At 46.6% G+C, this 14,532-nt stretch overlaps 2 protein-coding genes across 2 annotated transcripts in view; one reads left to right on the top strand and one right to left on the bottom strand.

The window, feature by feature from the left end:
• The window catches only part of LOC119405247 (PP2C-like domain-containing protein CG9801), a 48,140-nt gene extending 40,272 nt beyond the window's left edge, over positions 1–7,868 (bottom strand). Inside the window, exon 1 of the mRNA XM_037672056.2 lies at positions 7,691–7,868. The gene's annotated coding sequence lies outside the window, so the exon portion shown is untranslated. The remainder of the gene's footprint in view (positions 1–7,690) is intronic.
• Positions 7,869–8,559: 691 nt separating this feature from the next.
• LOC119405246 (pre-piRNA 3'-exonuclease trimmer) lies at positions 8,560–13,543 on the top strand. Its single transcript, XM_037672055.2, has 3 exons — positions 8,560–9,936; positions 11,889–12,083; positions 12,853–13,543. The coding sequence occupies exons 1-3, from the start codon at positions 9,007–9,009 to the stop codon at positions 13,300–13,302; spliced, it is 1,575 nt and encodes a 524-aa protein (XP_037527983.1). The 5' UTR covers positions 8,560–9,006; the 3' UTR covers positions 13,303–13,543.
• Positions 13,544–14,532: the final 989 nt, after the last annotated feature.

The raw sequence follows: 14,532 nt of genomic DNA, 5'->3' as shown, positions 1-14,532 counted from the left end.
GGCGGAGATAGAACTCACAGCCTTCAACATTATGCGTGTGATGTACTACCAATTGTTCGACGATGGCAGCCATTCCTTTGCTTACGTTCTTGGTTTAACCCTGGCAGTGTTAACCAGTGCCATTCGTAGCCATGGCAGCAAATATGGAACATTCTCTTTGCTAGGCGGGTTCATGTGGTACGTGAACTTTATGTGCAGATAGCTGGCCAATAAATCACATGCTACCCAAAGGCAGCAGAACTTCTAGAGTTGAGACACTTACTACGACACGAATAAGACATCGAGCACACAGTTTTGGTTAGATGCAACTGTACGAAGCTAACTGAAAGTGGAGCCAAGGAAAGCGTAAACTGTTATTACAGTAGATAATTCAGGGTGTCCTGACTCTTGTTATTATGTTTTTTCAATGGCTTTTAGGGTTCAAACCTCCAAAGAATGCAATGCAAAAAGAAAATGACAAGTAAGAATGTGTGACGCCAACACTCCAGCTAAACCTCTACCTTTAAACAATCTAAAGTGCCAAGCAACAGATCACCCCCGTTCTACCCCTTCCTAGCCTATGTACTGGATTGCAACACCACAGGAGACCGCGTCGTTTAAGGAGTCAAATGGCATCCATTGTTTCCACGCCTCGCGAGCGACCTTGGAAGAACTCTACGATGTCAGCCCATTGTGATCACCAAGTAGCTGCGGGCTTGGCAATAGATGAGCAAATTAGTGGCGAGACGTCTGTTACTGCCAGAGTACATATTTATGCAGATATTTAAACTTTGAATACAGTTCATCCCTAGCCCATCAGCAAAGCTGAAGTATTAAAAAATGCTTACAACCACTTTCAGTTAGTGTCTCAGCTCCCCTTTGCATTTGCTATGCACCAACAGGAACATAAAGATCTAGACCTTGTCACATTGGGGGCGCCATCGCTTAAAAATTCCTGAAGTAATGAATTTCTGTGGCTGTGCGCTTGTAGAAGGTGACAGCAGGCATAAGGCCTTATGTTTTCAACTATGGAAGCATGTCGAAATAAAGTAACCTCTACTAAATTTTTACTAAAAAAAAAAAGAATAAAGAATGAGAGATTTGGCTTCCTTAATCTCCAGGCCGGGGAAACCATAGACACAAGAAACAGAAAACAAAACAATGAAGTACTCATTAGAGACTTGCTTAATTTCGATGCAATAACACCATGCACAAGCTAGAATGTTACCGCGCAGTGCTATAATAATGAGGATGACAAAAATAACTGCAGCCTCATAGTCCTCATGACGGGCAAAGGTTGCGCGTCCAGCTATCGCTCACACCTGTCGCCCGCCGGCAGCTGCAACAGCTGTCGCACTTGCCGTCGTTATTAACCATGTCTTTTTTTGTTTTTTAAATTTTCCTTTTGCTGTCTGAACATGTGTTCTGCATGTAGTAACAGATGGCCGGAATATCACTTGGCCCCTTTATATTTAATACCCAGTGCTCGGCACTTCCGGCATTTACAAAAAGGCCTGTGCTTTTAGAAAGTACACTCCAGGTGCTGTATAGAAGAAGGGAATTTCGAGGGCTCGTTTCTTTGTTTGACAAAACCTTAATGAAAACCAGCAGATAATGAAGCCAAGGAAAGCATAGGTGACTTTAATTGTACCGTTTTAAGTGTATTTTAGCGATTGTGATAGAGATGTGAAGAAAGTAAAGTGGACAAAAAAAAAAACAACTTGCCGCTGGCAGGGACCAAACCTGCAGGTTCGGTCCCTGTGCCTCACATGCATTCATGCATTAAAGTGATGAAAAACAGTTGAACAGGGAATGTCGCTAGAGCCAACTTTCAGACAAGTGGACATGCCTTTCTCAAGGCAACTACGACCCATGAAACACAAAACCTCTATAAAACGTCTTTAAAACGCTTAAAGTCTCTATCCACCTCTATAAAACGTTTTACAGAGGTTTCATGTTTCGTGGGGACCAGCCACACTTAAGCCTTTTTCCTCTACGAGTTTCTTAACCGTTCTTACGACGAAATTATAATTTCAGGCTTCTGGCCACCTTGTGAGGTAGTTCATGAAGGAGAACTACAGTGCCGCCATTTCCTCGAATCCCTGAGCAATCACGACTCTGCGCAATGCCTCTACCCTGTCAATGTTAACGACACCGGTATTCATCCTGAATACATACTGCTCTTTTGCTCTTCTCTTTTGTTCCTCCCTCAAGCCCCATTGGGCAAAGCACCCTCTCTACTGCAACAGACCCCTGACTACCCTTCATTCCTTTTCCTCCTTTATGTGCATGCTTTCCCTCCTCCACTTTTGAGAGTGAGGGAGCAAAATGTACACAAATACTAGGCTGCCTTGGCAAAGACAAGTCCATTTGTAAAAAGGATGGTGCCATACACTCCACGTTCGATTTTTTTTTTTCATCACTTCAAGCCTCTATGTTCCCCTGTCTTGTTTAGACAAGGGGAGACGTGGGTCTAACACGCGTGCCACCCGGGCACAGAAAATGGCATTAACTTCCTAATGCCTTCAGATTTAATGCCACTTGCGTGGTACGACACGGGCAAATCAAATGGCATTCGTTGCCTAATGCCCGCTAGAACTCATTCAACTGACAAATGCGTACACTAGACGCCAAAGCTTGCTCAGTGCAGTGCTCATAAAACATTTAAAATAGCATCTGTCATGACAAAAATATTTTATACACGACGTTTAACACGAAGCATGTTATTTCCCTGCAACGGCTTCGACATGACAGGTGCCATGTTGGATTCTAGGCTTCGGATTCAACATGCAATGGCTGAAGTTACTGTGGTCAGTTGATATGTTGTAAAAGACGGGAACAAACTCAAACTAAGAGTAATATAATATGCTTACTTCTACATTTCACTATTCCTGAATGCAGGTTGGATTTGTTAAAATGCAAGTTTGTATTTTATTATTATTAAATTGCTCATTTCAAAATTCGCTGTTATCGACATCATCAGGTCATGTGCCATTAAATTTAGACAAGTGGCAGCTCGGCTGAAAAGAAAATGCCATTCAGGAACTTAATGCCTTAACTACCGAGTGTCATTTTTTGTGCCCGTGAGGCACGGGTATTAAAATAAATTTTTATTAGTTGGGTGACCTGAATGAAATGGAACAAACAAGTTTTTCTGCAGATTCCAAATCCCTCAGTAGGTTTTTAATAGCTGCATTAGAACAAAACATATGCAATTTCTTATAGCACATTTTTTATGGTGCTTTTTGGCAACTTCGCTTTGCCAAACACAAAAAGAAATTATGTGGCAAGACTGCCGGAGAGCTGATCTAGCGGATGATGCTAATCTGATTGTTAACAACAAACTTCAAATGCGAAATAAATTGATGCGAATACGAGTGAAAATTTTCTGCTGCATACTATTTATCAAGAATTATAAGTTGATGAACGCCATTATAAGAAAATATCACCACCAGCTTGACCAGCTATTTGGCAGTCTTGCCACATACTTTGATATTGTGTTTGACAAAGCAAAGTTGCCCAAAATCCTTGTAAGAAATTTGCTTAAATATGTTTTAAAAATTCCATACCTTTTGTCCTAGTGCAGCTATTGAAAATCTGCTTACAGATTTCGAATCTGCAGAACAAAACTGAAAAAGTGTATTAAGTTTCATGCCGTCCATCCAACTATTAAAGAAACATTATTTAGAACCCCTGTCTCCTCATAAATAAAGGTTATTTGTCATTATTTTGTGATAATGATGATCATATATGGTGTTTATTGGCGCAAGGGCCATTTGATGGCCAAAGAGCACCAGGACATGGTGTGGAATGTGATCGATGATGATGTTAAGTCGCTGTATAGGGGGCCTAAAATTTCGCCTGCTAGGGCGGGTAAAACATAAAGTATTAAAATCATGAGAGTGACGTGAAAGGTGTATAGTGAGAGTGAATGGCATGTGGTTGTGATAATAAAACGATTGGGATATGATGTGAGCCTGAATGCCTCCTCAAGGCCTTTGAGCCCAAAGGCCGAGGTACAGGTGCGTTTCATAATGTAGCTACCGCAGCCTCTCTTCAGAGGTCGTGCTACATATTGCCTGGAAATATGACGTGAAAGCTATTAATATCCTTTAAAAATGTGAATGACTTGTATTCAAAAAGCGGTTCCCTACCTAGGAGCAGCAACGGATGTAGTGGTATTTGTCTTCGGTAGGGTAACGAAAAGTGTTTTCTTCTAATAATGTCTAATTCATTGCATTGGATTAAAATGTGAAGCACGGTCAGTTCTTCACGCCGTCTTTCACACAAATGTGGATCACCACCGGACAAAAGGTATGAGTGTGTACTGTGTGTATGTCCTGTTTTTAGCCTGGTAAGTGTTACTTCTGTGCGGCGCGACTTTGATACTGGCAGCCAATTACCAAGTTATGGCTTGACAATGTGCAATTTATTTTGTGTGTGCCTATCCCACGTTTCCCGTAAATAGAGGTTATTTCTCATTATTTTACGTAAGTAAAACTCCTTCTCAATATTCAGTGCACCAACTGCAGTCTGCGAGGTGCTGCAGCACGAACGAACAGGTTTGAAAATGTCGGAGCCTGTTTACTGGCCTTTTAAACAGTTTACACCGATTGATCCAGCTGACCTCTCTTAAAGGGACACTGAAGAACAAAACGATTTTTCTCATATTAGTAAAGCACTCTTTCACGATGCCAAAAACACCACGCTTGCTGCGAGAAGTAGTCATCGGGATCACTTCGAAAATGTCCCACTCGTAGCGCTCATCATGTGATACATTTAGCTTAATTTCTCGGTAAGTAGGGCACTGCTGTTGATAATATTGCCGTTTTAGAAGTTGTCATACAATAAGCTTTCACTCTGACATAAATTGTTATTTGCCTTTAGTGCCCCTTTAAGCGAACCTTAAAGGTATGTCTTGCAAGATTCTCACTATTTCATAATGATTTCAAACTCTACAGCAAGCTTGAATTGTGATGTGAAAAGTATTGCGTGTAATGAAAGCTCAAACTTTTGGTATTCAGCCAAGAAAAGAGCATTGCAAGGGTTCATATCGGAAGGAAAGAAAAAGGCCATGCTTATCACACAAGTGACAGGCGATAGCAGTTAAAAAGTCAACGTCAATGCTTGCCCTGTCTGGAGACACTTGAACTAGATTGCTGTTTATCACGAGTCGGAAAAGGAAAGCAGATTTGTACACTCCCTTGTATGCACACAGGGGCATAGCCAGGGGGTGGTACATTACCCATGTGCCCCCCCCCCCCCTTTTCTCTCTTCGAATGTTCTGTCCACCATAGTACACATAGCATAGAACAAACCATGACAACATGCTCAGCCCCCACAGAACAGTGAATGAAAAGTCAACGAAGCTCCAAATGCTAAAATTAGTTTTTTTTCCCATTTCAGCACATTCACATGCACTCCATGAGACATGAGATAGCTAACAAATGAATAATGCATTCCCCTGGATAATTCCCTGGAGCTTAGAAAATGTTTTGCAGCTTAAAATTCAAGCTCCTGTCTGATGGTGTTCAGAATTCACGTGACCACAGCCATTAAGCAAATGTAAACTAAAAACAAAAAAAGATATTTACACATTCTGTGGCACATTTAATTTTAAATACTGGACAGACTGCACGTAATACATAGAGAAGCCTGGCTGTGCGAGTCTTTGAACAGTGCTCAAAATGTCATATCTTGAAAAACCAACCCATTATGCGAATCACTTTGACAAGGGTGTCCAAAATATTACATATAGGCGAAATGTACATAAAGTTCATCTTGCATGCAGAGCAGAATGAATAAAGGTATACATAGTGTGCATTGACGTCACTGTAGCTGCCATCTTCGGGTACCTGCTGGTTGAGATGCTGTGTCTCAACCAGCCGGTACGCACTCTTACTGGAACGCGCTGAGCAAGAAACTGTGACATCAGATTAGTGCCGGTGTCCCTTCGCGTTCCTTTGTGTTCACCCATGGCACGGCTGGCAAACAGAAGAAAGCCGGGGCAGCATACAAGAACGCAGGGACGGGGACTGTGTGTCCTCCCCTGCACTGACACTCTCAAATAGGAAAAAAAGGTCACGGTGGCTGCCATGTTGAGGTACCCAGCGTAGAGAACCTGTCTGTGATGTCACATGAACACTATGTATACAAGCAACAGGACGGGTGGTGATCAAAAATTGACACCTTATTATGAATTACAAAGAGAAAGCAGCCTCATTTCATACACTGAATGAAATTGCTTTTGCATCGTTAAGTCCTTTTTAACTAACCCACGTTCAGCCAAAGGCATTTGCCATCAAACTCTTCGTCAAGGATAGTAGGGAGTGAGTCTAAAGCATTCTACATCCTTTTATTTACCTTGGCGAGTGCGAAATACACTTTCAGAGAAATGTTTCGCACTGAGCTTATGCCAATGCAGGTGGGACACCTAAATAAAATGTCACTTGTCCGTCAGTGAACTTTTTACGCACTCATTTTTTGTGATTCAATGTCCCTTTGTGCTGTAAGCTAAACATAAACCTGCTAGCTCTTCACCAAATTATGTTTTGTAGAAGAGCGCTAAGACAAATACATCAGTTGAGCATTTCATGTGACACTGTCATACAGCAAGCTACAAATGATTCTGCACACTTTAAAGCGCTTGTGGAGGCATGAAGTCATTGATTCCTGCGTGCTTACATGTAGAAAAAACACGAAGTTCAGGTTTTCGTTTTATGTTAACGCTGAAACTATAAGACAGGCATTTGAATCAAACGCTCACAAACACACCGTTTCAGGTGACCATGAATTGCTCGGATTTTCGTTTTACGTTGAGTTGAAACTTACAAGCGAGGCATTTGAAAGAACAAGCGCTCGTGCGCGACGCTGATCGACATTTAATAGCGCTAAACATTCGAGGGAACGTCAAGCGCTTGGAAGGCGGGTGCATTGAAGTATTTCACAACCTAGGCCTGGATGCGCGATTCTTCTAGCTGCGATAAGCTTACAAAGGAAACGAAAAGAAAAGAAAAAAAAAAGGTCATTTCGCGGAGCTCCTTTTTGTCATATGCAGCCCGTGTCCTCGCTCGCACAGCGTGTCCATTCATTCGCTCGCGTTGGCAGTTGCGTCACGTCCCTTTTTTTCTCTTTCGCGGAGAGCGATTGCACCGACAACCGAAACGTCGCTAACGGTGTCTGCGTTTTTAACGCGCGCAGCACGGAATACCGATCGTTATTTCTTCGAGAACCCGTGCTCTTTGGAATCCGAGACCCCCACTCCGCCCAGAATCGGTCGGTAGCGATAATAAAAACTGAATACGAAAGGTGCCGCGGCGTCAGGAAAAGACGTATTCTTCGTTGGGCGCGGTAGCGCAGTCCGCACAAAGCGGCTATTTCGAGGAGACTCCGTTATACGTCAGATAATAGGAACAACCACCAACACCGAGCGCGCGGGGAGAGAGGTTTTCGACCCCGGGGTGAGCGCAGCGCAGTGACGTCTCAACCATCAGCGCCTTTTAAGACCCTCAAGCTCGGCACAGCCCCCGCAAAGCGACAAACAAATCAACGCGCTGAGCGAGGCGAGGATCGCACGTATTGCGGTCGTATCCGCGACCGATGCTGACAGGTTTCCAGCAAAACTAAGAACACAGAAACGCTCCCGTTTTTTTTTTTGTTTTTGTTTACACACACACACGCCACGCGAGTCCATTCACACAACCACACTTACCCGTTCAGATAACGCTGCATGAACGTGGCCGTTGCCGATGTGGGAGATGGACACTCCGCTTTTGGATCGGCGCCCGCCCGCTCCGTGCCCGTCGACAACTGCCGCAGGAAGTCGGCCAGTTTGTCCCGTAGGGTCGGCATGTTTGCCTGCTCCACTGGCAGTCGTCGCTCGATGATCCAGGCACAGCGCTGACGCGACGACGAGCGCTAGCTGCGCTTCAGCCAACGGCGCTACGCATCTTGTTCGTGAGGCGAAAGCTCCTACGTTCGGGGAACCACGCTGGAGGTGCGCCGCTCGCTGTAAACGACTCACGACGTCGGAGCGACGGTGGAAGCGCGGTGGCTGGACCAGCGAGCGCTCGCTACGGCTGCACACAAACCACCACGGCGCTAGCCGCGAACGCACGCACGCAAGCTAGAGAAACAAGAAAAAAAAACATAACAATGCGCACTCGAGGAGAAAGACGAAGGGACTCTCCTCCTCATCATCACTGCCACGGCCACTTGCCGACGGGCATTGCCTACGCTTTCCACCAGAAACCTCCTCGTTTCAAGACTCCGCGACTCCGCAACCACCGCCTCCGTTTCGCGCATACAAAATACTCCTAAAGACAAGTGCGCTGTTTAGGCGCTACTACCCAAACAATAATCATTCAAAACAGTACACAGCGCGGACTAACTTTGTAGTTCAGTAGTTTGCCACTAGTCTTACAAATTTCAAAGAATTACCTTTGATTTTGTGCGCTGCAAGACCACCAAAGTTTTAAACACTCGTTAGGTTGGTTGACAAGTGGCGCTACGTTGAAACATGCAGAACCTAGTATGGCGGCAGGGTTTGTAACTATTTGTCTGCAGAGCTATTAGTAGGTTATACCGTTATCCCAGTTATCCGTCCCCGAAATACTCGGCTCAATCAATCGATGGGTGTGCTCCCACACCTTCGCGCACCTCTCGATCTTGGGCGTCCGTTGGCGGAAGTCTTGATCTTGTGAGTCATCGTTCGTTCCAAGGTTTCGGCACTCATTACCCTCAATGCAAGCTCCAAGTTCCGCTGACTGTTGCGAAATCTTTCCACCGGAGATGTCGCGCGAAAACAAACATGTCGGCGCCCATGTGTGAGGTCACGTGTGTGCAGTGCCCAAAGCGTGCGCGTTTCAAAGTAACGTACCGGTAATGAACGTGTGAACGATGTCCGGCCACAAGATACGTGCGTGAAGCGTCCGCTCCGCATCGTATCAAGTCGAGTACATGTTCTGTAACGCCGCACTATGATCGAAAAGCGAGATTAGTCACGAGCGAAGTTAAAAACGCTGCAACATGACGGACGTGACCTCTTGCAACTTCGAGCGTCTCGCGCCCGAAATCGAGGCCGCTATTGAAAGTGCCGCGTTTGTGGCCATCGACACGGAATTCACGGGCCTCGTTTACGGTCCGGACGCAACGCCTAGCCTCTTCGACAGCATCGAAGATCGCTACGCCAAGCTGCGTCAGACCGTCGCTTCTTTCTACGTGTGCCAACTGGGACTCTGCACGTTCACCCACGTGCCCGAAGAGAATCTCTACAAGGCGCGAGCCTACAACGTCTACCTGTGTCCGCGTTCCTTCGGCAGCGTGGATCCCCAGTTTTGTGTTCAAGCCTCGTCGATCGAGTTTCTGTGCCAGAGCGGTTTCGACTTCAACAAGTGCTTCTACGAGGGTGTCCCTTACGCCGACAGGGCGTGTCAGAGGGCCGCAGACCTGTACATTATGAACGAGCGCTATTTCGAGAAACCGGGCTTGACTAAAATATACGACGCCGTGCGCCACTGGTTGAACAACAACGACCGTTCCAAGTCGTCGGACGGCGAGGGTTCGTTGACGGTGACCCTGCCCGAAGGTCTGAGCGCCGTGGTAGTCATGGCCGATCTGAAGACGCGTTTCCCTGGCGTCCAAGTCGAGGTTTCTCGCGGCGGGCTCAAGCTGACGCTGCCTGAGGACTTCGAACCTCAGCGCGTAGCCGCGGAAGGCAGAGCTCCCACAGAGTCGGAGTTGCGTCGCGCCATGCTCGGTTTCAGCCGCTGCTTCGAGGTGCTAGCCGCGAGCGGCAAGCCCGTGGTGGGTCACAACATGCTCTTAGACCTGCTTCTACTGTACCACCAGTTCTGCGAGCCCCTGCCCAAGTCATACGCCAAGCTCAAGGCCGGACTGAGCTCCGTGTTTCCTGCTGTGTACGACACCAAGCACATGTCTCTGCAACTTCGGCAACAGGTACCGAGGGCTATCAACGATTAAGTGCCCTGCGTCGGAAACTGAGCGATTTCGAAGGAAGCAGTTAAAGCGTCATGGCTCGCCGAGTGTTGTGTGTAATGGATCAATTAGTCGTGTGTGCATTTGTGCTGAATGTTTTGCTGTTGCTCGTCTCCCTCCCTCTCTGCGTATAAGCTTGTCTAAATGTCTTCCAATAAGAAATCATTGGCAGTCAGCCACCTAAGGCCGCAATACCGGAACAAAAAGAAGCAATTTTTTAAATTTCTTAATCCAAACCACTCAATATAAAAGTGAAGCGCATAAGGTGTGGACAAGACGCCACTCCTGTAGCCCTTTATGGGAACACAACTCAGCATCTGTATCGTGTTTCGCCGAGTGTTGCACGCAATGGATCCATCAGTCGTGTGTGGATTTGTGTAGCGTGTTTCGCGGTTTCCTGTCTCCCTCCCTCTTAGCAAATCAAATAATAACAACATAAGCTTGTCTAAATGTCTTCAAATAACAAATCATTGGCAATCAGCCAGCTAATGCCGCGATACCGTAACAAAAAGAACCTATTTTTTAAGTTTCCCAAGCCATATCGCTCAGTATGAAAGTCAAGTGCATAAGGTGTGGACAAGACGCCATTCCTGTAGCCCTTCATGGGAACACTACTGAACGTCTGTACGGTCTGGGATGCGGTGAGGGACAGCAGGTAACTCCTACAGCCCGTGTCCTCAAGGTGACGCAGGATTGCACTGAAAACCTGGCTGTGTGACGGGCAGTGAAAAGTAGAACCCTGTGGGTTGTCGCATGTAGCGCCCACAGAAAATGTACACTGTAAAGGTCTCGCATGCCATTGCTCCACGCTGCATCTGCAGCAAGCGGCCATGGTAGCTGCGCTACGCAGCCAGGGTAACCCAGAGGCATTTACTCTTAACTGCCCATCGGCAAAGCTAGGTTTACAAAGCAGTGAAGTGACCATATTCTTCAGACAGCAAAGTGGGACATAGGTATGAAAATGAGCTCTTAAGCACATTTGTGTTTCTATTTTAGCATTATTCCGCATGCTTACAAAATCATACGCAAGACAATGTGGGCAGTGTGCTTTGGTTTGGCTACCCCTTATAGGAAGCACATGTGGCGTGCAATCGCACCTCGACAGGAAGTCTACTGATTGCTGGAGAAACTGGCTAGCAATGCATGAGAAATACCGTCACAGTTTTTGTGAGGGATGGCTAGTCGGCCAACACCTGAGAAGTCGCTTGTAGCTGGATTGAGAAACCGCCATAAGTGGTCATCCTGTTGCAGTTTGGAAATGGAACTGTTCGCTTGCCCTCGTGTGATTGATTAGAATTGTGCTTTCGTCAGCAAAAGGACCATCCCGACCGATCACCTGAGGGCATGCGAAAGATTCACTTTCGAGACCATCATAAAATCATGCATGCTGATGTCTCAGTTCCAGCCGTTTCACTTTACCACCCACGTGTGTGAGTGATGACGGTGCCACAAAAGCCGAGAAATTTAACGGCCAGTTTGGCACTGCGGGACAGGCATTTTAAGAAGACTTGTAGTCCGAAGTGGGACAAAACTCCGTACCACACGTAAACCGCAAGACAGCGGGACTCTGCTGGTAAAATTGAGATATGTCATGCGTAAATTGAGGCGGCTGGTCACCTTGGGCATTGGACATTTGAAAAAATCTGCTCCCCGAGGCAATGCATCAGAAATACAATGAGGACCTCACAGTCCACTTCATGCAGGTGTCAAAGTGGGCCAGCGTAATGCAGGAAACGCTACTTGATGCAACACTACTTGATGAAGGGTTCCAGTTATGGCAGCGTATTACTTGGTGTGCAACATTATAACGTGGGGATGATGCACTCTCCAACCCCAGGATATCACCTCATGTAAAACCTTTGTGCCTTGCAGTGCAGTTGACCCTCACATTGACATATCTGTACGACATGCAGGGCGTTTCATGGCTGAAGGAGTTAATGTCGGGTGCAGACCTGTTCTCCCTGTTCAAGGCTCTGAGCAACTCGGTGGTACCATACGCACCACGTGTCGAGGGAGCCCCCAAGGACCTACGGGCTCACGAGGCTGGTTGCGACGCTTATGCGGCGGGCTTCGTCTTTCTGAAACTGGCACACATAGTCGCTCAAAGGGTATGGCTCTGCTTTTTTTTTTTTTTTTTGCCCCCTCGCATTGAAGAATACTGGGAACACTTAGAACAGCCGTTTCCTCTGATTTTAGCCCCCTATAACACAGACGTGAATTCAAATCTGTAATGTCGAGAGTTGACTCAAAGCTAGTGCTTTGATGAGTGCTTGTCTTCCCGTACACCTGGTCTTGGTAGTCTTGCGATTTCCTGTTTTGAAGGCACCTTCTCTTTCTCCCTACCCCCTCACCCACCACTGAAACTTGCATTAAAACCTTTATTTTTAGCTATAAACAGTTACATAGACCCTAGCGAATGCTGTTAAAACTTAATTCGCGGTGAAAGACCGTTTTCATAATCCACAAGCGCGCTTCCCTGCGTTGTGTATTCGCCCAATTAATGGCGGCACCTGTCGTGCTTTAAGTGGAGACGAGGTCGTGGTTGCACATGCCGGGACTTATCTATTATGCGAGTTTATGTCAAGAGAGCCGAGTCTACATTTTCCGCGCAACGGTGGAAGCGAAGTGCGCTTGAACATGCCGTTTGCAAAAGTGACTAGCCGTTGTTAGTTGGGCTGACTGCATCACAGGAAAGCTAGCTTAACAACTATGAAAAGGGTCTAGTCAGTGCGGTGGCTTCGAGGTGACTGCCTTCTGGTGCTTTTGGTGCTGCGAAAGTGCAAGTTACAAATGCAAGAGAAATAATTTTTCTCTTTGGCATCACTCTCGGTTGTAACTATGGCTCTTTTTTTTTTCTCCTGTTGTTCCTCCTCTCAGCTTCCGATGCCTCCCCGCGCCCTTTCTTGGCGTAACCACCGGGACGCCGTGCGGCCTTACGCAAACCGGGTGAACCTGATCCGTGCCCAGTACCACCACCTCAGCCTGGGCCCCGCCGACAGGGCCGCCGAGACGAGACCTCCGTGGCTGTGCATCCGCTTGCCGGCACAGGCGCAGGCGCAGGTACGGGCCGTGCTGGCTCGTTGCGGCGTCGTCGACATGCGCTGCCTCTCGCGCCACTGCCTCCTGGTTGCCGTGGGCAACTATGGGTGCGCGAGGGACATTGTGGAGGCCTTTCAAGATGACCCCTTGGTCAGGGTGGTGAAGTACAAGTCTTATCGGCACAACGTCATCACGCGGGCCTGGCTGTGGGCGACCACTGTCGGCACGCTTGCGCTGACGGCAGCGTGTGCACTCAAGCTGGTGTCTGGAAAGGTGCCAGCTCTGTGATACGTCTATATTGAACTCATAAAACATCAGTTATCCGAGGTGTTCCGGTTGTGCACATTTGGCTCGCGATCGGAGTATCTGGCTGTATGTGGCCACCACCTTGTTGGCGTGTGCTGGTGTGGAATTGTAAGGAATTATTGCAGCGGCGTTACTTTATTGTTAAATGCTGATCGTGTGGTTGTCTGATCTGATGGAATTTTTCCAGCGAATAAAGCGAGTTTGCGAGTGTGTACTGCACTGCTTTGCAATTACCAGTTTTCTTTTGGTGTTGGGTTTCACGTGGTTTTTAACTAGAGTTTATTACAATAATAATTGCATTGTAATAAACTCCAGTGGATAGTTAGATCATATTGTGGTTTTTTGGGTTTTAAGTCCTAAAACCACAATATGATCATGAGACATGCCGTAGTGGAGGGATGCGGAAATTTGGACCACCCGGGGTTCTTTAACGTGCACCTAAATCCGAGTACGCGGACCTCTAGCATTTTGCCTCCATTGAAATGCGGCTGGGATTCGATCCCGCGACCTTCGGGTCAGCAGTTGAGCACCATAACCACTGGACCACCACGGCAGGTAGAGTTTACTACAATTAAAAGAATGACAGCACTATGCTCCTTTCTATCATACCTTTTTTTTTTCGGCACCTTGCAAAGATTCACTAGCATACACTGGTGAGCAAGTTGGTCTCGTGACTAGGAATCAAGGAGGACTTGAAAACAGGACAGATGGAAGAGTGCTTCGTTCCGTCCTCTTTTCATTACAGTTTGATTCTCAGTTACGGAGAGTGTTACGTGTATATTACGTGTATAGTGTATGTGTAACCACAGAGTATTAGTCATAGAAAAGAGAATACAAACCAACCAATCACAGCTTCAGTTTGTTCTTTTCTTCCCCGGTCAAGATGTACAAACTTCCTTTCACCGATAAGGGGGAGGGGTCGGTGTGGATTATAAGTGGAAGAGCAGAGGGAAACGGAACAAGGGAGAGTGAACAGGGCACAGCTCTGCAGGTTGGTCTGGACACTTTTCGGATTCCTTTAAGTGGCTTGGCTCTGGTCAAGCTCGTTACGTAATTTTCTTGCAGCACTGCGGTGACAGCCGCTGTACCTACGCGTACAGCACTTACGTTTCACAATGTGGACGAAACATATACACCTCCCAATTTACGCAACAATTGTGGTTCTTAATGGATGATTGAACTAAGCACAGACTTCACTTCTTTGTGCTGCAT

The sequence above is a fragment of the Rhipicephalus sanguineus genome, chromosome 9, assembly GCF_013339695.2.
Source record: "Rhipicephalus sanguineus isolate Rsan-2018 chromosome 9, BIME_Rsan_1.4, whole genome shotgun sequence".
In the NCBI taxonomy this organism is placed as follows: Eukaryota; Metazoa; Arthropoda; class Arachnida; order Ixodida; family Ixodidae; genus Rhipicephalus; species Rhipicephalus sanguineus.
The sequence above is the reverse complement of the archived record's forward strand: the minus strand, read 5'-3'. Positions and strand labels throughout refer to the sequence as shown.

What these genes read in the sequence shown, in the direction of transcription:
- LOC119405246 (XM_037672055.2), top strand. Translation starts at nt 9,007, where the DNA reads ATGACGGACGTGACCTCTTGCAACTTCGAGCGTCTCGCGCCCGAAATC. An exon ending in CTCTGCAACTTCGGCAACAG is followed by an intron (nt 9,937 to 11,888) that starts GTACCGAGGGCT and finishes TACGACATGCAG; the next exon opens with GGCGTTTCATGGCTGAAGGA. An exon ending in CACACATAGTCGCTCAAAGG is followed by an intron (nt 12,084 to 12,852) that starts GTATGGCTCTGC and finishes TCCTCCTCTCAG; the next exon opens with CTTCCGATGCCTCCCCGCGC.